This window comes from Elephantulus edwardii, unplaced genomic scaffold, assembly GCF_000299155.1.
Source record: "Elephantulus edwardii isolate Elephantulus edwardi_28Jun2011 unplaced genomic scaffold, EleEdw1.0 scaffold00070, whole genome shotgun sequence".
NCBI lineage: Eukaryota > Metazoa > Chordata > Mammalia > Macroscelidea > Macroscelididae > Elephantulus > Elephantulus edwardii.
Genome location: NW_006399820.1, coordinates 13,636,761 through 13,658,761, shown reverse-complemented (window position 1 = coordinate 13,658,761; position 22,001 = coordinate 13,636,761). Strand labels below are relative to the sequence as shown.

Sequence of the window (22,001 nt, the reverse complement as noted above, 5' to 3'; positions counted from 1 at the left end):
CTAAATTTAAAAAAAAATATTTTGAAAAAAAAACAAAGAAACACTACAGGTGAATAGCTTTAACAGAAATTTGTTTTCTCAGTTTTGGAGGCTAGATGTTTGAGTTCTCCATCTCTCGGCTCTCGATGAAGGTCTTTGTCTCTCCTGTTTCTGCTTCCTGGTTCCTTGGAGAGCTCCATATGTTTTGGCGTCTCTCTTGCCTTTATCTCTCTGCTGGCTTGTTAATCTTTTTGTCTCTAAAAAGAGGTTTACTCAAGATACTTGTATCATTAATATAACAAAGGCAACCCATTCCCAAATGGGATTGTAACCACAAGCATAGAAGTTGGGATTTACAGCACATATTTCTGGGGGACACAATGCAATCCCCAATAGTTACCAAACTGTTTTTCACAGTTGTACCGTTTGCCTTTGAGCTGTGATGCTGGAGAACAGTATTGAGGGTACCATGGACTGCTAGGAAAACAAACAGATTCATCCTGGAAAGTGTCAAACCGGGCTGCTCCTTGGAGGCAAGGACTCTAAGGCTCCCCCTAACATACTTTGGACATGTTGAAAGGAGGGACAGGTTCTTGGAAAGGGAAATCATGCTTGGTAGGGTAGAGGGACAGCGCAGAAGGGGAAGGCCCCCTTTGAAGTGGATTGATTCAGTGATTGGGGTATCGGGATGGGTGTATTGGAGACAGTGCGATTGGCAGAGGACAGAGCAGTTTGGGGATGTTGTACAGTAGGGTCGCTATGAGTCGCAAGCGACGTTTTGTTGTTTCATTAGCAGTAGATGAGGGTTTCAATTTATCTTTATCTCACCAGCACTTCTTGTTTTCTGGGGTTTGAAAAATTTTTTTCTTTTATTCTAGCTATTCATTTTGACATGAAGTGGTATGTCACTTTGGTTTTGATTTGTCTCACTATCCTATGGATTTCTAAGAGAACAAATAAATATGACTTGGAGAAAGTGCAGCCAGGATGCTCCTTAGAGGGAAGCATGGTGAAATGTCATCTCACATATTTTGATCATTTCACTAAGAGGGGCAAGTCCTCAGAAAAAGACATCATGCTTGGAAAAGTAAAGGGTCAGCAAAGAAAGGGAATACCTTAAAGGAGGTGGACTGACACAGTAATCTTAAAAATGGACTCAAGTATGGCAGAAATGATGAGGATGGCACAGGATAGGGTAGGATTCAGACCTGTCATTCACAGGACATCTGTGAGTCATGGTAGACTCGACAGCCCCTAACAAAGACAATTCAGAACACCTGGTAATACTTGTCTAAAACCTATGCTAGACCGAGAAACAGTTGTGCAGAGAAAGAGAACAGTGTATGGTTTAAAAATCAAGAAAGGTGTGTATCAGAACTGTATCCCAAGCAATAATTCACGAAGCTAGACTTTATGAAGAGTACTGTGCCATCAGGATCAGAAGAAGACTGAGTAACCACCTATGTTATGCAGATATACATAACCTTGCTTACTTAAATGAGGAGGATTTGAAACACTTGCTGCAGAGGATCAAGGACTGCAGCCTTCAATATGGATTACATCTCAACATCAAGAAAAGAAAAATTCTCACCACTGAATCAATTAGCAGCATCATGATAGGTGGAGAAGAAATTGAAGTTGCCAATAATTTTTATTTTTGTCTTGCTTGGATCAACACCCTTGGTACCAGCGGTCAAGAGAGCAGAAGAAAGAAAAAAAATCAGAAGACATTTTGCATTGGGAAAATTTGCTGTTAAAGACCTCTCCAGAGTTTGAAAGAGCAATGATTTTAGTTTAAAGATTAAGGTGTACCGGATTCAAGTCATGGACTTTTCAGTTCCTTGCTTTTCATCTGAAAGTTAGACAGTGAATAAGGATGACAAGAAAAATCAATGCCTTTGAATTGGGGTGTTGGAGAAGATTATCCCAGGCACTTTTAGAGAACAAATGAGTATGTTTTGGAACAGTGTAGCCAGTGTGTGCCGTGGAGATGAGGATGGTGAAACTTCATCTCACATACTTGGAGCATGTGGTTTGAAGAGACCCATCCTTGCAAAAGAAAATCATGCTTGGAAAGGTAAAGTATCACAGAAAGAGAGGAAGACCTCAATGAGGTGGTTTGACACAGTGACTGTAGCCATGGGCTCAAGTACTTCAGAGATGGTGACGATGGCACAGGATAGAACAAAATTCAGATCTATTGTTCATAGAGTCGCTGTGAGTTGTATTTGACTGCATCTGACAGCAGTGAGTGTAGATGTTGAACATATTTTCGTATATTGGTTGGCCACTTGTGTATCTTTGGAAAAATGCCTTCTGAAGTCCTCCCGTAAGTTTGTAATTGGATTGTGTTGTTGACTTGTAAGAGTTCTTTGCATATTCTGGATTCTGAACTCTTATTGCTTATATGATTTACAAGTACTTTCTCTCATTCGTAGATTATCTTTTAACCTTCTTGATATTTTATGTTCTTTGATACCCAAAAGTTTTGTATTTTTGATGCAATCTAGTGTATCTCCTTAGAGTGCTCTGTTTACCTAGGTGTTAAGGAGTTGTGCTGCCAACCCAACGGCATATGGTTTGAATTTTATCAGTTGTTCCTCAGGAAAAAGATGGTCAGTCTCCTTCAGTGCAATTTACTGCCTCTGAAAACCCATTGGAGACTCAGTTATGAATCTATTTTAATGCCACAGAACATAACAATAGGAACAACAGTTCATCTCTTTGTTTTATTGCTTGTGCTTTGGTGTCATTTTTCTTTTTTTAATTCATCACCAAATTCAAGATCATGACGATTTAATCTGTTCTTTTATAATAGTTTTAGCTGTTATATTTTTAACATCTTTGATCAATTTTGAGTTATGTTTTACATATGATTTTTAGATGGGGCATCCAGTGTAATATTTCCTGTGACTATGTACACTTCTTTAAAAATAGGATTTTTATTTTGGTAACATTTTGAAGTTACAGGAGATTTACAGAGATAATCTAGATTTCTTTTATGTCTCTGTTGCTTAGTTTTTCTTAATCATACTTTTACATAATCAGGGTTATTAGTCAAGTTAAGAAATTAACCTTGGTAGAGGACTATAGACTTAATTCAGATTTCAGTAGGTTTTGTCACTGATGCCCTTTTACTTTCCTAAATTCCAGTCCTTGATTCCACATAGTATTTATGGCATATACTCAAGATTTTTGGAAGGAGAAATGGCATCCACTTCCTAAACAACATGCCTTTGGAAACTGTGATAAACTTTGATAAATGACAGTAGTTATAGAAAGGCTTCAGGCCTTTTGTTCATGGGGTTACTGTGAGTCATACTTGACTCGATGGCAATCAACAACGACGACAACTCTAGATTTAATGCTAACTCAGTATGTCTGAATTTCCTTAGATTAGTATCAGGAGTTCTTTGTGAAAATAATATTCAGCTCTCCTTTGCACTTTTCCTGATGCCTGATCTGTTATAAAATCTGCAATTGCCCCAGTGGAGAAAAAGTGGATTGTCATCGGGGAGAGAGAACACTCACAGTTGCTAAAAGACTGGGTGGCATCATGTGGAGAAGATGTTAAAGTGATAAAAATTATAACTCATGATTAGCCAGCTAATTCACTATGTCTTATTACTTTCCATGTAGGTTCAGTGTACAAAACCCGAGTGTGGAAAATGGCGGCAGCTTACAAAGGAAATCCAACTTACTCCGCAGATAGCAAAGACTTACCGATGTGGTATGAAACCCAATACTGCTGTTAAGGTATGATCTCTGTTGATTTTTCTTTAAGAACTAACTCATGCATTAGTTTACTAAATAAAAATGGTATATATATGTTTATTTGCCTTTGTCTCAAGATTATATTGGTCCATTTCTAATGGAACTCCAACTATGATGACTTAACTAAGGATATTCTGGCATTATAAGTAGTTTGGAGATAGCTATGTATATAGTCCCTATTTGATCATTTTGTCAAAAAAAATTAAAAAAAGACATTAAAGACCAGGTCTCCCTCTGGCTTCTCACACAGCCACCTTAGTGAACCTTTCACCCTCAGGGCTGCAAGTATGGCTGCTACACTGGTATTACATCCTAATTCTAGGTAGAAAGCAAAGGAAGAGTTGGAGGGAGCTAGGTTACAGCTGAGTCTGTCCCTTTTTTACTGGGGAGACAGATGATTTCCTGGAAGTTCCAATAATATATTTCTATTTCTATTTCATTGGACAGAATAGAATCATAAAACCACTCACAGCTTTAGTGGGGACAAAGGAAGTTTTTTATAGTGAAGTATGCTATGTTGTTGTTGTTGTTAATTGCCGTCGAATTGAGCACAACTCATAGTGACCCTCTGAATAAAAGGTCTGAAGCCTTTCTATAACTATTGGCATTTATCAAAGTTCATAGAGCTTCCAAAGTCATGCTGTTTAGGAAGTGGATGCCACTCCTGAAGGTTAAAAACTGTAGCTTAGAGTGCTCATTCTAGCAATACCAAACCTGTATTGCATGGTAATGTTTTTAATAGTTATAAAATAACATCTTTTTTTTTTTTTTTTAGTGAAATGGCATAATGTAAAAAGAAAATTTTCAGTGTTTATGTCATTGAATTTTAACAAATGTGTATTCTGGTGTGAAAAAGAGTGCAAATGATATGTGTGCAGCTGAGTCTTATTTAGTGCCATCTTGTAATCTTAATTCACGTTTCCCTGATAACGTACTCCTGTTTAGAGAATATCTGTCCAAGTCTCTTTTTTAAAAAAAGTATAATCTCACTATTCATTTGACACTTTGGGCGTATTGCTAGGAGAACTTATTCCTTGGAGTATGACACATACTTGGAAAGGTGGAAGGACAACAAAGGAAAGGAAGACCTCCCAACGAGGTGGATTGATAACAGTGACTGGAGCAGGGGGCTTGAGTGTGTCAGGGATTGTGAGGTTGGCACAGAATTAGACAGAGTTCAGATCTGTTGTCATAAGGTCTCTATGAGTCTTACTCAGTGGCACCTAATGGCAGCAACATTGATTTGTAGGAATACCTTATGTCATCTGTATGTAACAAAGGTATTTTGAATATTTTCTTTCTCCAGTCCTCTCTTAATTTTGATAATATATTTTCAGTTGACAGGAGTTTTGCATTTTAGTGCTCAGTATATCAGATTTTCTTGTTTTATGATTAGAACTTTTTATACCTTGTTTAAGAAATCATGGACTGCCTCCCAACATGTATACCTATTTGTATTATCTTTGAGGAACTTTAGAGTTGTATCTTTACATTTAGGTTACGGATTTATCACCAGTAAATTTTTGTTTCTGGTGGAAAGTGTAGGCCAAAATGTCACTCTCTGAAATATAAATATTTACTCATTTAGCATTATTTTTTTGGGAAAAACCCTCTTTTTTCCCCATTAAATTATTTTGGTACTATCGTGAAAAATCAGTTTACTGTATATTTGGGTCTGTTTCTGAATTTTGTTCAGTGGTTGTCTTGTTTATTCTATCCTACCCACTACTATATTGCCTTTTGTTTTTGAATACTGTATTTCTGGTTAAAACTCACACACCGTTTTCATTTGAAAATTGGTACAAAAATTATTTGGCTCTGGTGGCCTCCAGTGTGGAGGCTCCTGTGTGAAGCAGTTGGATTCTGGAGGGTAGCTTCTCTTGTTTTTGTTCACAAATGTGTATGAGCTAATTGGTCTTCTGGATTTACTGGATTTAGCTAACAATTAGCTGTGAGCTGGAAGCCTCTTGTGTAAGTCAATCAGGACCTTGTGGGTGGGCATTTGTGTTTTAAAGTAATTGGGCCTGTGGGCCTGATATTAATTGTGTTTGGGAAGAACGTTTTTCTTAGTGGTGCCCAGTTTGCTGTACTGAGGTAATGGAGTTGCTGTGATACTGAGTGCTGTGCCACTGGTGTGTCAAATGCCATAATGGTTTACCATCATAGACAGTATTTGGTGGAGCTCCCAGATTAAGATAGGCTTGGAAGCAGGATTGGCATCCATTTCTAAGACAACATGCCTTTGGAAATTCTATGAACTTTAGAGAAATGATGATAGCAAACTATGTCAGCAGGAACTAAATTTTAGGACTTTTTTGCACAACTTATTTGTGTGCTACGTTTTAGTTCTAAATGACTTTTTAAAATTACATTTTTCATGGTTTTATAATGCTATTAATATTATTGCATAATGACTTCATAATAAAATAATTTTGTTCTGTATTTTGACTGACTTTGGTTTATTCATAATCTTTCCTCTTGTTCATGTTCTGATAATTGAATGTTGAACCTTGATTTCATCTCTGACAATAGTTCAGATTATCCACATTCGTTTTTCTGTTTTTGTTTTGTTTTTCCCCATTATTTTCAAGATCACCACAGAGCTCTGGTGGCCTAGTAGCAAGAAGCTGCACTGCAGTCCCAAAGGCATGTGGTTTGAGGCCACCAGCTGCTCCATGGGAAATGATGGGCAGTCTCCTTCCGTGTGATAAACTGCCTTTGAAAACCTGCTGGAGGGTGAGCTATGGGTCAGTTCCAAATCAATGATATCCAACAACAGCAACAACCATTTTCATGCAGTTTTGGAAACCTCTAAGGTTTTAACAGTGACCTAGTTCTTGCTGGGCCACATCAAAAATTGTGTTCCTCATTGAAAGCAATAGCAAGGAGAGCGAAAATCAGAAAACAGTGTTGTAGTCTTCACCAGATTATTGTCCTTAAGTGAGATTCACCCAAGGAGAGTCCTGCCTGTATACAAGGCAGAAAGCTTGATTGACAAATCACTTACCCTAAAGAGCAGAGGCTACCTTTATAGAAAATTATTGTTGTAGCATAGTCTGCAGTGTCTTAATCTACTAACTTAAAGGTTAATGGTTTGAAACCACCAGCTGCTCCATGTGAGAAGAGTGGGTAGTCTCTTTTCATAAAGATTTACAGCTTCAGAAACCAGTGGAGGGAGGATCACTATGAATTGGAACCAGCCTGACAACAGTGGGCTTGGCTTTCGAGTTTAAATAGAATAGGAATTGAAAATAAAAAGACAAAATGACTAAAATTGCTGAATGTTGGAAGACTGTTTCCTCTTCTCAAGAAATAGAAGTTCCTGAGAAGACATAAAAAGATCAAAGTAAGTGTGGTGTGTGTGTGGGAGTGTTAGAATGCTAAGAAGTTGGAATCATTGTGACTTTTAAAAAATGTTTCTCTTTCAGTCTTTTTATATAATGGACTCCATTATAAAAGAGGGAAAAGTAAATGCAACCTCTGCCTAGTTCCTTTAACTGCGTTTTTTGTTAGTGTTGGATTTTTTTTTTTTTGCTTTTTGTTTCATCTACTTTTTTTGAGGTGCTATCATTTATTCTCAGTAACCACATTTCCTTAGTTTATGCCTGCTTTTTTTACGTGCATGGATCTCCTGGTCTCCACAGTAGCTGTGGTAGTTCAGTGGCTAATCATTCAACTGCTGAAGGAAGAGCGGGGACTTACAGCCCACTTGTGTCTCTGTGGGAAAAATACCTGATGATAGTACCAGATAATGGCCTTAGAATCCCTGTAAGATTGTTCATTGTTGTGTGGTTACCATCAGTTGAAATTAAGTTGATGGCACCTAACAGTAACAACAGGTCCTTCCAAAGTTGTTTTTTGTGGTCCATTACTTGACTAACAAGTGCTTTCCCCTGGAATGTTCAGAGTAGATCAGATTGCTTAGGTGGTGGTAGTGGTAATGTGTCATTGTGTCTGAACTGATAGCTGGCCTTCCAGCAGGTTTTCAGAGGCAGTAAATGTAGTGGAGGAGAGTACAGCTGGTGGATTCAAACTGTGTGCCTATGTGTGTCTTAGAAAACGTCATTGCTTCTCTGAAGAGTTGAAGCCTTTTTGTGTTCTGGACTTCTAAAGATGGCATAATTTAAAAACAAAAAAGCCTCAAAATCATTACTTTCATGTTGGAACTGACTCTTGGCTGAGCTGTTATTGGGTTTCTGAGGCTGTAAATGTCACAGGAGGAGATGCTCCATCTTTCCCCCTCAGAGGCACAGGTGGGTCTAAACCACCAGAGAGGCGTGACCTCTGGGTTAAGGCCACAATTACTTGAAGACTATACCACGCAAGCGCCCTTAAAGATAGTATCACATCCCTCATGTGCCGTTTTCCTCCTACAAGAAAATTCTCCTCTGAAACCCTTTCATCCTGTATGTAAAACAGCATTAAAAACAATGTACATTGTATCTATCACAAATGGCGCAAACCACTTCCTATTTTGGAGCTTGGTTATTACCATTTCATATAACTTAAAGATACCTCCGTATTTTTTGTTGTTGTTGTTAATGTGCCGTCAAGTTGCTTGTGACTCGTAGTGACACTAGATACAGCAGCCCTAAGCCCTGCTCTAGCCTGTGCCAATCTTACTGTCTCTGACACACCTACCCCCATTACCCCAGTCACTGAATCAATCCATCTCATTGAGGGTCTTCCTCTCCTGTGCTGTCCCTCCACCCTCCCAAGCATGACATCCCTCTCCAAGGACAGGTAACTCCTTGCAACATGTCCAAAGTATGTCAGATGAAGCCTCAGAATCCTTGCCTCCAAGGGACAGCGTGATCTCGTCCTCTCTAGGATGAACCTGTTTGTTCTCTTACCAGTCCATTGTATACTCAGTACTCTTCAGCACCACAGCTCAAAGGCATCAGTTCTCTTTCTGTCATCCCTAGTCATTGTCCAGCTCTCTGATGCATAGCAAGTAATTACAAAGACTATGGCCTGGATCAGGCACTCCTTAGTCTCCAGACTGACATTGTTGCTCTTCAGTACTTTGGAGCGGCCTATGACAGCAGACTTTCTCAATGCAATTAATCTTTTAATTTCCTGGTTGCTGGTACCAAGAGTGTTGATTGTGAAGCCAACTAAAACTGTTAACAATCTCACTCTCCTCACCAGCTATCATGATGCTCCCAATTTGCCCAGTAGTGAGAATCTTTGTTTTCTTGATGTTGAGCTTCAATCCATATTGAAGGATGCGGTCCTTGACCCTCTGCAGAAACCGCTTCAGGTCCTCCTCAGTTTCAGCAAGCAAGGTTGTGTCATCTGCATAACACAGATTGTTGATGAGTCTTCCTCTAATCCTGATGCCACATTTCTCCTCATAGAGTCCAGCCTCCCAGATAATCTGTTCTGCATATAGATTGGAAAAAGTATGGCAGTAGGACAAATCCCTGGCATACACCCTTCCCAATTTTGAACCATGCAATGTTTCCTTGCTCTTTTCTAGTGACTGCCTCCTGGTCCAAGTATTGGTTTTGCATAAGCATTGATCAAGTGTTCTGAGATTCCCATTCTTCTCAGAGTCAGCCACAGTTTAAATAAAAATCAGACCTGTTGCCATCAGGTTGATGGACCTATAGGAGAGAGTAGAATTGCCTCAATTGGATATCCAAGGCAGTTAATATTTACAGGAGCAGACTGCCACATCTTGTCCCCTTGGAGCAGCTGGTAGATTCAAACCACTGACCTTTTAGTTCAATCTAATGCTTTAATCACTATGCCACTGGAACATTCTTTGTTATCTTTTATGCTCTGGTGGCCTAGTGGTAAGGAGCTGCACTGTTAATCAGTATACAGTTTGAATCCACTAGCAGACCTGCAAGAGAAAGAAGGACAATCTCCTCCCATGCAGTTAACTTTCTCTGAACCCATTGGAGTGTCAGCTGTGAGTCGCTTCTGCTGTAACAGCAATGTGAAAGATAAAGAATAAACATAAATAAAAGCCTCTCCTTTTTCTGCTTCACCGTTCTGAAATCATCTGCCCAGCCAGCACTCCCCCTTTGATCTTACCTGTATAGTTAGAGATCAAAAGTTAAGGACCACGCCCCATCTTCCAGACTACCAAATAGAAGACTTCAGATGCTAGATTTGGAAGGGCTCCCCTTATTTCTTCTGGATACAAATCCAGGGGTTTCCTCTACCCACTTAGGATATCAGCTATATATTCAGGAGTTCTGATCTCCACCTACTTGTGACCTGCTACCTCTGACCACTATTGAGTTCATTAGTTTGATGGAACAACTCACAGAACCCATGAAAGGTGCTTTTCTTGTGATTTCTCTCATTGCCAGGAGCCAGTACTTTAGCTGACCGTCCTTTGGGTTTTGAAAGCTGTAAATCTCATGGAAAGAGATTGCCCTCTTTCTCCCTTATAGATGCTGATAGAACAGCTAGAGATCTGTGTGTGGCCTTTGAACTAGCAGCAAAACTCCCTATGGTTTATTCTACAAGAATGCAAAGAGCATGTATAGTGGGATCTCGAAGCAACCGCATTGTGAAACTTCTTTCTAAAAAAAAAGGCATGTGTGTGGGAGTGCACGTTTTTACAGGAACAGTTCATTGGCATTGTTTATATTCATTGTGTTGGGCAACCATCAACACTCTGTGTTTCCATATTATTTTACCACCATTCACAGAAGCCCAGACTTCTCCAGCCTCTTTTCTACATTAGGTTTGTGAGCTGCATCTGTGTTGAAGTGTGAAGATGTCCTTCTAGGTCCTTGCTGTAAGGTCTATCTCTTTGGAATATAATGTAAATTATCCTTCTTAGGTTGCCTTTTGCTTTTTTCCTTTTACAAACAGTACTTATCTAATAATCTCTTAATATTTCTGACACTACATAGGTTTAGGAGTTTTTCTAGAAAATACAACAACAATAGAACTGCTGGACGTATAATGTGTTCTATTTCATATAATATGTTCTCAACACATCATCTTTCGGTCAGAATTGACTCAGCTGACCCTGAAGAAAATTTCCGAGACAACATTGCACAGGAGGAGATTGCCTGTTTTCCTCCCACATAGCTGCTGGGGGATTCAAACCTGTAGGCAGGTGTGGCCATTGTGTTAGCAGCTCCACTCTGTAGGGACCACATCATCAGAGCTCCCTTCATTTCAGTATTTCGCTCTCATTGCTGTTAAACTCATTGGGAACCAACGCATAGCTGAGCCTCTAGCATATTTTATAGGCTATAAATCACATGAGATGTGAGTGCCCATCTTACTCCCTTATAGAATCTGATGGATTTGAACTGCCTGTTTTGGGGTAGGCAGCACGACTCTTTTCCCACTAGGCCAGGAGCCTCACTGTTTCAGTGTAGTGTGCCAAATTATTTTCTAAATGGATTGCACCCAAAACTTACTTCCTTCTATTCTGATCCTGTAGGATGGAGTAGAACTGCCCTGTAGCATTCCAGGGCTGTAAATCTTTACAGAAGCACACTGCCACATTTTTTGGTCGGCTTGAACTGCCAACCTTTCAGTTAACACCTAGATACTTAACCCTCGTACTACCAGTGCTCCTGTGATTGCACATACTTCATTTGTAGTATTCATGCTCTGTTAAATTGCTCCCTGTAGTGATGATTCACCTTTGTCTTTCTTCCAGGAAACATGTAGGGGATCTGTGGGCCTACACTTTCACTCTTTTATTGTTTTACTAAACACTTTTTGTCAATCTTGTTGTTGTTAAGTGCCGTCGAGTCGCAGGCATAGCGACCTATGAAGGAGAGTCCTCGACGCTTGGGTGCCTTTCATCCTCTCTCCAGGTTCATAAGGTTTCCGGAGACAAGCTATTATGGAAGTGGATGCCACTCCTCCTTCCAAGCTTGTTTTAATTGGGGAGCTTCACCCTACTCTCTGTCCGCATTGGGTAGCCAACCATTAACACATTTGACACATTGGTCTCACAGTGTTCAGCCTCACAGCAACCATAAGTGACCGTGGTACGGCAACTTGTACACCAGGGCTATACGACCTAGAGGAATGTCTGTCAATCTACTTGATGGAAAAAGCTTATTTATTGAAGGTAAAATGACAGTTGAGACTGTTTTGTAAAGAAACCTGATATATCCTGGACTAATGACTTTTTTTGTACAATTTGGTTTTTTCTTGCAGACCGAGACCTCAGATCATTGTACCCTCCCAGAAGATCTAGTGAGTATTTCTGCACGTTTTAGGCTGGAGTCTACTGGACCTTAGTTGAAAAGAATTACAAGTAAATGACAATGACAGTTGAATGAGGTTCTTCTGATTATTGATTATTGATCAAGGATTTAATTAAGCATGATCAATGTATTGTGAAAATACTAGCGTTAGTAGTGTGATGGGTCATTTTCTCTTCTGCTTAAAAAAAGGGGGTTGTTTTGCTTCATGTTAAAAGGAAGTGAGGACTGCCTCCGGTCTGTAGGGATCAGCGGTGATGTACTTGTTTGTCAGGGTTGGGTATCCAGCTTTAACTCTGCTTGAGTCCTCACAAGAACAGAAGGGCCGTAGGTTGGTAGTGTTAGGGAAAAAAAATCAATCAACTATAGGGGTGTTTTGATTTCAAAATAGGTACTTTGTCCTTTTCTTGCCCAGGCATGAAAAGGGAAGTTTTGTGATGTTTTTCTTTGTCTTCAGGTAACTTTTATTACCTGAGTTGGAAACTCATGTGCCATACAAACTATGTCTGGTGACTTATTAAAACATAACAAACCCATTGCCTGTAAGTTGGAACTCTAGGTCCAGGCTGATCTTCAGCGGTTTCTCTGAGGCTGGAAGTTGCATGGGTGAAGATTGCCCGTCTTTTTCCTGTCGAGCCAGTGGTGGATTCGAACTGTCAGGGAAGAGTGGCCTTTGGTTTACCAGCACAGTTGTAGTGGCCCTACTCAGTCTAAGTGATTTCAGTATTGATAATTTGCAACTTATGGACTGAAGTTGTCAGCCAGTGGGAAAATTGATATCTGACAAATCTACTGGACTTTAGCCAACCAAAATGCGCTTCCAGGATAGGTTTACCTTCTGGATCATGAGTTCATATACTAGTTTTGCTTCATATGTAAGCTGGCAGTGTGGTAAATAGTAAAATGATTGGTGACATTTGGTTGGAGCCTGGAAGATTAGCAACATCACAGGACTCCTGAGCTTGAGATCCCCTTATTTCAGGGTCTTAGACTTCCTGGAACATGCATTCCAAATTGACTTTAGAAAAGACCATATAAAATATGATTTGTAGTGGAAGACAAATACATTTTCATTTTATTGTAGTAGTTCATTATCAGCTGATGCTTATGTTAAATCACCTCTGGTGTGTTGTCACTTTCAAGACCCACAAGTGTTTCAGGTCTACATTTACCATCTTATTTTGGTGATCGTGGTCTACATTTCCCTCTGAAAGTTTCCTAGTTCCAGTTGTCAAAACGAGAAGCCCTGGTAGTACAGTAGTTAAGTGATTGGCTGCTAACCGAAAGGTTAGCTGTTTGAAAGCATCACCAATATCGTGTCTGCTGGAAAAAGCTGTAGTAGTCAGTCTGCTGCTGTTTGTTGCGTGTCATCAGTCCAATCAGAACCAACTCATAGCTGACCCTCCACTGGGCTTTAAGAGGCTTTAAATTGCATAGGAGGAGACTGCCCATCTTTCTCCCCCAGAGCAGATGGTGGATTCAAACCAGGTGTCTATGGTTTGTCAGGACAACTTTTACCAGTTACAGCCTTGGAAATCTGTTTTAATCAGTCCTGTGAGATTGTTGTGAATTAGAATCAATTTGACAACTTAGTTTGGTTTGGTGTTTGATTTATCCAAAGGCAAAATCTATTTTTTTTCTTTTCTTCCAAAGAGAATCATTGTTTATGCCTGTGTTTCCCATTTCACCTCTTCTTATGCCCTTAGTAAAGGGGAATGGATGGGCAAAGATTACCAGGTGGAAAGACATTTATTGTATCAGACTTTAAGCTGATAATGTAGTGAACTGAATGGCAGCTTTCGGGCTTATCCGAGGAGATCTGGTAACATAGTTGATAATTTGTTGTGCTGCTAACCAAAACTTCAACAGTTCGAATCATCAGCTGCTCTACTGGAGAACGTCTCATGTTAAGATTTACACTCTTGGAAACCTGATGGAAGGTCACCATGATTCACAGTCAGTTCAACAGCAGTGGGTTTGTTATGTTTTAGGACTTAGCTGGTGTTGAAGAAGTGTTTTCCTTGCAGGTGGAAGTGGGCTCTTGTTTAATTTGAAAGAACTGTGCCCGGGAAACATTTCTTCAAGGTAGCCTAAGCCATTTTGGTTTCTGAATCACTGGCAAGACTCTAAGTCCGAGTGGGGAGATTCAGAATAGGTGGGTTTAAAGATAAGTTAAATGAGGGCCTGTTCCTTGGCTGCCCAGGGCTTACGTTTCCCCTGCCCTCTGTCCCTCTTCCTCCTCCGTGGTCCATTGCAGAGAGTTTCAGAAGTTGCTAACCACTGGTGGTACTCCATGCTCATCCTACCTCCTTTGCTGAAAGACAGCGTGGCAGCGCCCCTGCTCTCTGCCTACTACCCCGACTGCGTGGGCATGAGCCCCTCGTGCTCCAGCACGCAGCGCGTGACCAGTCCTGGGAAGCTGGAGCAGTCCAAGGCCACGCCTCCCGTGCTCGGTAAGAGCGGTCCCCACACTCCCTATTGTTGGTGTTGCTGTAGCTATGAAGTCAGCTCTGACCTCCTTTGTGCAAGGTCTTCTCCTCCTCTGTAGAATTTTCAAGGTTGTGAGCTCTCAGAAGCAGCTCACCAGCACATACTTGCAGCCTCTGGATGGGTTCTAGCCACTAAACTTCACACCCTCACTCAACATTTTCCCTTTTGTACCATGAAGGAATCCTTTCCCTCCTGTGTTATAGGAAATGTTTGAGCAGGCAAAATAGAATGATTTTCTTGTGATACAAAGCACTTCATGGCAGAGATTGATTTATACGGTAGATAAAATTGTTTGTATGTGTTGTGCCGTCGAGTCAGAACTGACCCATGGCATTCGCTCCATTTGGCATACAGAGGCTCTCAATCTGGGATTACAGCCCAGCTTCTTACCTCTAGGCTACCAGATGGTACTTATGTACCATCAAGTTGTAACTGACCCATAGCTCACTCTCCAGAGGGTGCGGAGAGACAGTTTAATCACACAGGAGGAGATTGTCCATCTTTCTCTCATGGAACAGCTGGTGAATTTGAACTGTGTGCCTTCAGGATTGCAGTACAATTCCTTATCCCTAAGGCCACCAGATAGTATGTAGTAATTTTTTTTTTCCTTGATCTGAAAGCCTGTCATGCTTGTCTTTAAACCAAGCCCATGGGTGTTTAATGCATTTTTATTTGAAGGCTACATAGCTGTGTAATTTCTTTTTTGCTTCCCGCTTCCTCCTTTCTTATTCCTGTGAATTCTCCAAAATTGATTCTGTGTATGAACTTTTCCTTAGCTTTTCATATTAGTGATGTTTACACCATAACTGTCCTTTGTAAATGACTTAGTCAATTATGTCAATCACATAGCTGCATTCTTTAATAAAATGAAACTTGGACTTAGCAGAAGAAATATTAACAGCCCTTTTTTTGTCTCTAAATTCTTCTGTTTATGTTATTGGTGACCCCAGTAAAAGATCCACTCTCCCCCTCCACCAAAAAAAAAGGCCAAGGTTTTTGTTTTTGTTTTTTTTATTATTCAGGGCAGGTATGCTATTAACTATTTGCTGTGAAACTTAAAAAGAAAAACAATTGCTGCTGTTGGTTCAGTTCTGACTCATAGTGACCCTCTATCGGGTGTCTAAGTCTGTAAATCTCAATAGGAGGAGACTGCCCATCTTTCTCCCAAGGAGCCACTCGTGGATTTTGGACAGCTGGAGATGCATGGCTTTTAGGATGCACATGAGAATTCTAGACGTAGCAGTGAAAATCCTAAAGCCTGCAAACCAGCAAGCTGTGTTGTGGAGGGTGTGGGGGGAATTTTACTTTGAAGAATTTACAGATAGCATTTGTCCCTCTTATTATGTAGATATGGTAGTCATTAAAGGATACAATAAAATTATTACTCTCAATGTTAATGAAGGTATAAAAAAAACAGACTCAAAGATATTTGGGCACTTAACCTCAAAAGCCTAGACATTAATAAACTGTGACCTAGCAGTGTCACTGCTAGAAATTTGTCTTAAATAAATTATCCGAATGTGCAGAGAAATTCATTCTGGATTTGTTTATGATAGTGAAAAAAATTTAGTCAAAGTGAACTATTTAGCAGTCACGGAATTGTTAAAAAGCAACAAAAAATATTATGTGCATCTCTCTCCATTTTACTTTTGGCGAGTGACCCATCTTGTTCTCTGGGATGTATTTTCACCTTTAAAAAAATTACATTGTTACCCTTCAACAAGATTGATTGACATGGTGAATGATGGGATCAGGTATGTCGGAGATGGGGAGGATGGCACAGGATAGGGCAAGGTGCAGAACTGCTGCTGTTCATCACGTCGCTCTGGGTCGTACTTGATTCGATGGCGCAAAACAGCAACAACATGTGGCCCTTTAAGTTCTTGGGTGGCCGACACCAATAAGTGCTCAACTACATATTGCCGCACACTTTTAAAATTGACGGCCATGCTTAGAGACACATTTGCCGTCATTTGTGGCAACGTGTTAATGAAAAGTTGATGGTCCAAACCCCTCCAGAGTTAGCTTTGACAGAAGGCCTGACAGTCTGCTCCTGAGCAGCAACCACAGGCGTGGAAGCTCTACAGAGAGTACTTCTAAAGCCAAGAAGAAGCAAACCCACTACCTTTGAGTTAGTTCCAACTCATGGTGACCTTCCACTGGGTTTCCAAGGCTGCAGATCTTAACTAGGAAAGACTGCCCTGTCATTCTCTCACAGGCAGCTGGTGGATCCAAACCACTGGCCTTTTGGTTAGCAGTCCAACATGTATCTCATTTTGCCACCAAGACTCCTACTCGGCACATATATATTGTGTTACCAAGAGTCAATATCAACTCAACATCAACTAGCATTGGTACTTTTCAAGTCATTCAGTGATGGAAAAGTGTTCGTAGTGCAGTTAATTTTAAAAAGCAGCCTAGAAAACAAGCTTTATAATTTTTTTTTCAAGTTTTAATAATTAAGCTCATGGTAATAGTATATATTTTTAGGGACAATACTAAGGATAGATTATACTTCTAAATGTTGTCCTGGGGATAGTCAGTGTTTAGTTTTATTTACCTTTGTGAACTTGTTAATTTTCTCGTTTTTTAAAATGCTAATAAAACACACTTTTAAAATATATTTTCCTATACTTACAAAAAAAAAAAAAAAAGAAAAAGAAAAAAATATATTTTCCTACCCTTGGACTGCCAAAAGAACAAAGAGAGATGTCTTGTTGAAAGTGCATCCCGTGTGCTTCTTAGAGGCAAGGATGGTGAAGCTTGTTGTTAGGAGAGGCTGGTCCATGGAGAGGGACATCGTGCTTAGAAAGGTAGAGGGTGAGCGAAAGAGAGGAAGCCCCTCAGCAAGATGGATTGACACGTGGCTGCAGCAGTGGGATCAAGTTATAGCAGAGATGATGAGGACGGGACAGGTTAAGCTAGATTTCAGATCTGTCATAGGGTCATCTTGAGTTGTACTCGACAGTACTTACCACCGCCACCTACCCATAGAAATGCAAACTGTGTGACGAAATGATGGGAAAATACTTGCTTAATTAATTTCTTTTTTTGTCTTAGTGGCCAGAAGAAAACATAGTAATGTAAGACTGTTGCCCTTACCTTAGCTGGGTTGGTATTTTTTTGTTTTTGTTTTTTTTTTCATTTGGTTGTACTCTTAATGCACCTGGATTTGGACATTACCTTTTCACGTCTTGTTTGTTCCAGGCATGAACCGGTACTTCCAACCTTTCTACCAGCCCAACGAGTGTGGCAAAGCCCTGTGCGTGCGGCCAGACGTGATGGAGCTGGATGAGCTCTATGAGTTCCCAGAGTACTCCCGAGACCCCACTATGTACTTGGCTTTGAGAAACCTCATCCTCGCATTGTGGTATACCCACTGCAAAGTAAGTGAAGGGCATTGTCACTAATGGTATGTGTTTTCTTATTGTAATAAAGTAGTAGTTATCATCAAGTCCATTTTGACTCGCTTTAACTCCATATATGGCAGCATGAAGCACTGCCTAGTCCCGAGCCTTCTGCACAATCACTGGTACATTCTGGGCCATTCTTGGGCCCATTTTGGCTTTTAGTACCATTTAATCTAGAGGATTCATCTCCCAGCACCAGAATGTTGTTCTCCATGGCTAATTTTTCAGGTGTAGATCACCAAGTTTTTCTTGGTCTTGGTCTGTAAACTCCACTGAAACCCATCTACCATGAATGACTCTGCTGATGTTGAAAAACCAGTGGCACAGCCTCCAGTCTCCGGGTGCATGCATACCAGCCACCACAGTATGACAGGCTGCTGCTGGTGGTAAAATACCCAGAACTGAAGTTTGGCATTTTAGCCGTATTCACAGTGTCAAATCCATGATACTGTGCGACCAGCACAACTGTTTGTTTCTCATACTTTTGTCATCATTGCTTGATGGGAACTTCATACTGATTATGCAGTGAGTTCCTTATTCTCCCATCCTCCAGGCCATTAGTGGTTAGCACTAGTCAACTTCCTGTCATTAGGCCTTTCCCTATTCGAGATTTATCATATGAGTGGGTCATGCAACAACACATCCTCTTGAGTCTTTATTTCACACAGTAGTGTGTGTTCAAGGGTTAGGCAGTGCTCTTTAGACTGGAGTTTCTTACCGTCAGTGCTATTGGCAACTGGGGCCAGATAATTCTTTGTTTCAGAGCATTGTAGAGTGTTCCCCAGGTACCCCACCTTAGCCTTCTAGATGCCAGTAACAAACACCTTCCCATATGTAACAGCCAGACATTACCCAGTGAGTAAAATTGCCATGTGCTGAGAAGCTGAGAGCTACTGGGCTCTGAACACTTGCTTCCCTAGTGAGCCACTGTGGAGTGCAGAGTTTGGCCCAAAGAGTTGTGGTGACAATGCCCAAAGTAAGACTGAGTTATAAACCTGCTGAGAGCAGAGATTGTGTCTTATTCATCTCAGTATCTTCAAACTGTCAGGACCCATGCTTTTCCTTGTGCTGGGGCTGAATAGATACCTAGGGTACTACATAGCACCACCTTGAAAGACATAGAAATAAAATTGGTGTTGGTTGTTGCTATGTGCCGTTGAATCTGAACTGACTCATAACTGACCCTCCAGTGGATTTTCAGAGACTGTACATAGTTTGGGCATGTTGGTAGGAAGGGCGAGCCCTTGGAAAAAGACTTGGAGAAGTGGAGAGTCAGTGTGAAAGAGGAAGACCAGCAACAAATGGATTGACACGGTGACACAGTGACTGTGGACTGTAACGGTGGACTCCAGTATATTAGAGTTGATGGGTATGGCGAAGGATAGGGTTCAGATCTGTTGTTCATAGGGTCTCTGAATCGTAGTCAACTCTGTGGTAAACCTAACACTAACAGCAAATGGTATGAGAGGAGATTGCTCATCTTTCACCGTCAGAGCAACTGGGGGATTTGAACTGTCGGCCTTTGTGTTGGCAGCACAACTCCATACCCACCAGATCACTAGATTGGTGGTTGAGGTAAAAAATACCAGTTTTAGATGTTTAGGGTGGTGGGGTGCTTTAAAATGTTTCCATTTTATGCATTTCCTCAGCAATTATTTGAGTGCTTGTTGAATGCAAGACATTTTTTAAGACTGCCAAAATATCCTAATTGAAGGGAATAGATCCCAATTTTTTTGTGTGCTTTTGTCTCATTTTTTTTGTTTTCATATAAAAACATCAGCAATTTCTAATTTATTGACCAAAACAAATTTTATTTGTACAAAACAAACCACAGTCTGAGGGAAGTGAACGAGGCATACTTCATAAGCAGCTGGTGTTCTAAGAAATAGACTATCAATACTTGTTTGGCAAGTATCACAAAATTCCCTTTTAAACGGTCAGAATTTTACTACAATAGGAAAGATCTTTATTTCATAGCTAAGAAGGGCAGAGAAAACAGACTGGTAACTTGCCTCATGTTGCTCTGTTGTCATTATAGATCCCAGTTTTACTTTGATGTTTTGCTGGATTAGACTCAGTAGGTGAAGTGATCTCATTAACTTACAACTTTTTGTACAATTTTAAAAAAAATCATACCCAGGTGGGTAGATTGCATAAAGTAGAATTAATCATTTCCTACCCAGCAGGCTTGAGGTAGGTGCTCAAGAAACACTTGCTGACCTGAGCAAAATTGTGGCCAGAATTTCCTGTAAGTTAGTTATATAGCCATACTTGTCAGAACAGCTTTGGGAGTTTTCTTCCCTGTTTAATTTAATCTGACTTTGTAATTTGACCAGTATAGAGGAAGAAACTTACTAAGAAAGTCCTGAACAGTCTGCATCTATTTTCATTTTCAGCGTGTGCTTGTTGGTCTCTGTATCTAATGCTGTTGTAGAAAAGAACCAATATATTTGCTTTAAAAGAATCAAAGATTTGGAAAGGTGGGTTTTGGTGTCATGAACTCAGTACATTTTACTTCTCTTCAGCAACACCAGGTCAAGGCTGTGGGTGTTATTTCTTAAATGCTTACAGCATGTAGTCATCTTCCTGTGTTTGATGAAGTCCTGGTAATACTGGTGCTTGGAGACAAGACACATGCAGTAAGGACACTTCTAAGCCAGGGTCTAACTTTTGGCCCTGGGCAGAGCCAGGGGCTTCATTGCTTGTAGGCCTTAAAATGGACAGGTCTTGCTAAAGCTGGGAGCACCAAGAAAGGCCAATTCTTTGGTTTTGTTTGTTTTTTTTTACATGTTCCTAACTCTTTATCAGTCGTGGCAATCAAGCTTTTCATGATGCTGGCACAAAACACCACACTCTTTGCTGTCGATCAGGACTGACTCATAGCTGGCTGTCCACATGGTTTCTGAGGCTGTCAACCTCACAGGAGGAGATTGCCTATCTTCCTCAGAGCTGCTGGTGGATTCGAACTACCAAATAGAGATATGGCCTTTGCATTAGCCCCATAACTTTCTGTGGACTAGGCTGCCAGAGCTCTGCTAGTGTAAGCATTAGTAAACAGATATGCAAATAAAAGATAGTTGTTTTCAGCCAACTTGGACCCATGGTGACTCTGTGTGTCAGAATGGAATTTTTGATAGCTGATTTTCTGTGAAGCAGATCGCCAGGCCTTTCTTCCAGTGTGCTACCTGGTGACTCAAACTTCCAGCCTTTTGTTTAGCAACCAAGCAATGAATCATTTGTACCACGAAGGGAAGCCAGTATAGGCAACAGCCTGGATTCCAGAGTCAGCCTTTATTGGGTTGTTTATTGAGTCAAGAATGTGGGGTGGTCGGCTCCTACACTGCTTAAACGAGGCAGTCTCAGATGAGTGAAAACTTGTGACAAAATATAAAATACCGTGTGTGCCTTTTGACTGTTTCTTTTCTTGTAACTTACCAGATAAACCTCCCTTTGCTCTTATATCTAGTAAAGATAAATGATGGATTTAAATTAGAAATTTGGGAGTGTGTGTGTGTGTGTGTGTGTGTGTGTGTTTGTGTGTGTATTAAAATATATATATAATTGTACCAATAACCATTTTGAAGTATAAAATTCAATGGCATATACTCAGTGTTTTATACCTTTCTTCAAAATCTTTGCTCACTCCAAGGAGAAACGCTGGACCCATTAGCAATCACTGTGTTTCCTTCTATCCCCATCCTTTAATATAATATGCCTTTTGTCTCTATGGATTAGCCTATTCTGGATATAAATGGAATATGTAATGGATAACGGAATCACACAATAGATGACCTTTTGTGTCTCCTATCTAGTAGCATCATTTTTCCAGGTTCATCCTTGCTGTAGAATATCTTGGAAATGCCATTTCTTTTATTACTGAATCATGTTTTTAAATGGATGAACCAAGGAGCTCTGGTGACCTAATGGGCAAGGAGCTGTGCTGTCAACCTAGTGACAGGCAGTTCAAATCTACCAGCCATTATGAGGGAGAAAGATGGGCATTCTCCTTTTTTGCCCTTCATTTACTGCCTCTGCAGACCCACTGGAGATCTGTGAATTGATTATGATTTGATGACGTATAACAACAATGTAGATAAACCACATTTTGTTTATAGAGGTATACTCATCTGTTGATGGGCATTTGAGTTGT

At 40.4% G+C, this 22,001-nt stretch overlaps 1 protein-coding gene across 1 annotated transcript in view; it reads left to right on the top strand.

The window, feature by feature from the left end:
- KDM1B (lysine (K)-specific demethylase 1B) overlaps window positions 1-22,001 on the top strand; it is a 60,301-nt gene that overhangs the window by 4,488 nt on the left and 33,812 nt on the right. The window contains exons 5-8 of the mRNA XM_006888689.1: window positions 3,619-3,735; window positions 11,905-11,943; window positions 14,209-14,404; window positions 17,649-17,827. Of these exons, the coding sequence (XP_006888751.1) occupies window positions 3,619-3,735; window positions 11,905-11,943; window positions 14,209-14,404; window positions 17,649-17,827 (531 nt within the window). The remainder of the gene's footprint in view (window positions 1-3,618; window positions 3,736-11,904; window positions 11,944-14,208; window positions 14,405-17,648; window positions 17,828-22,001) is intronic.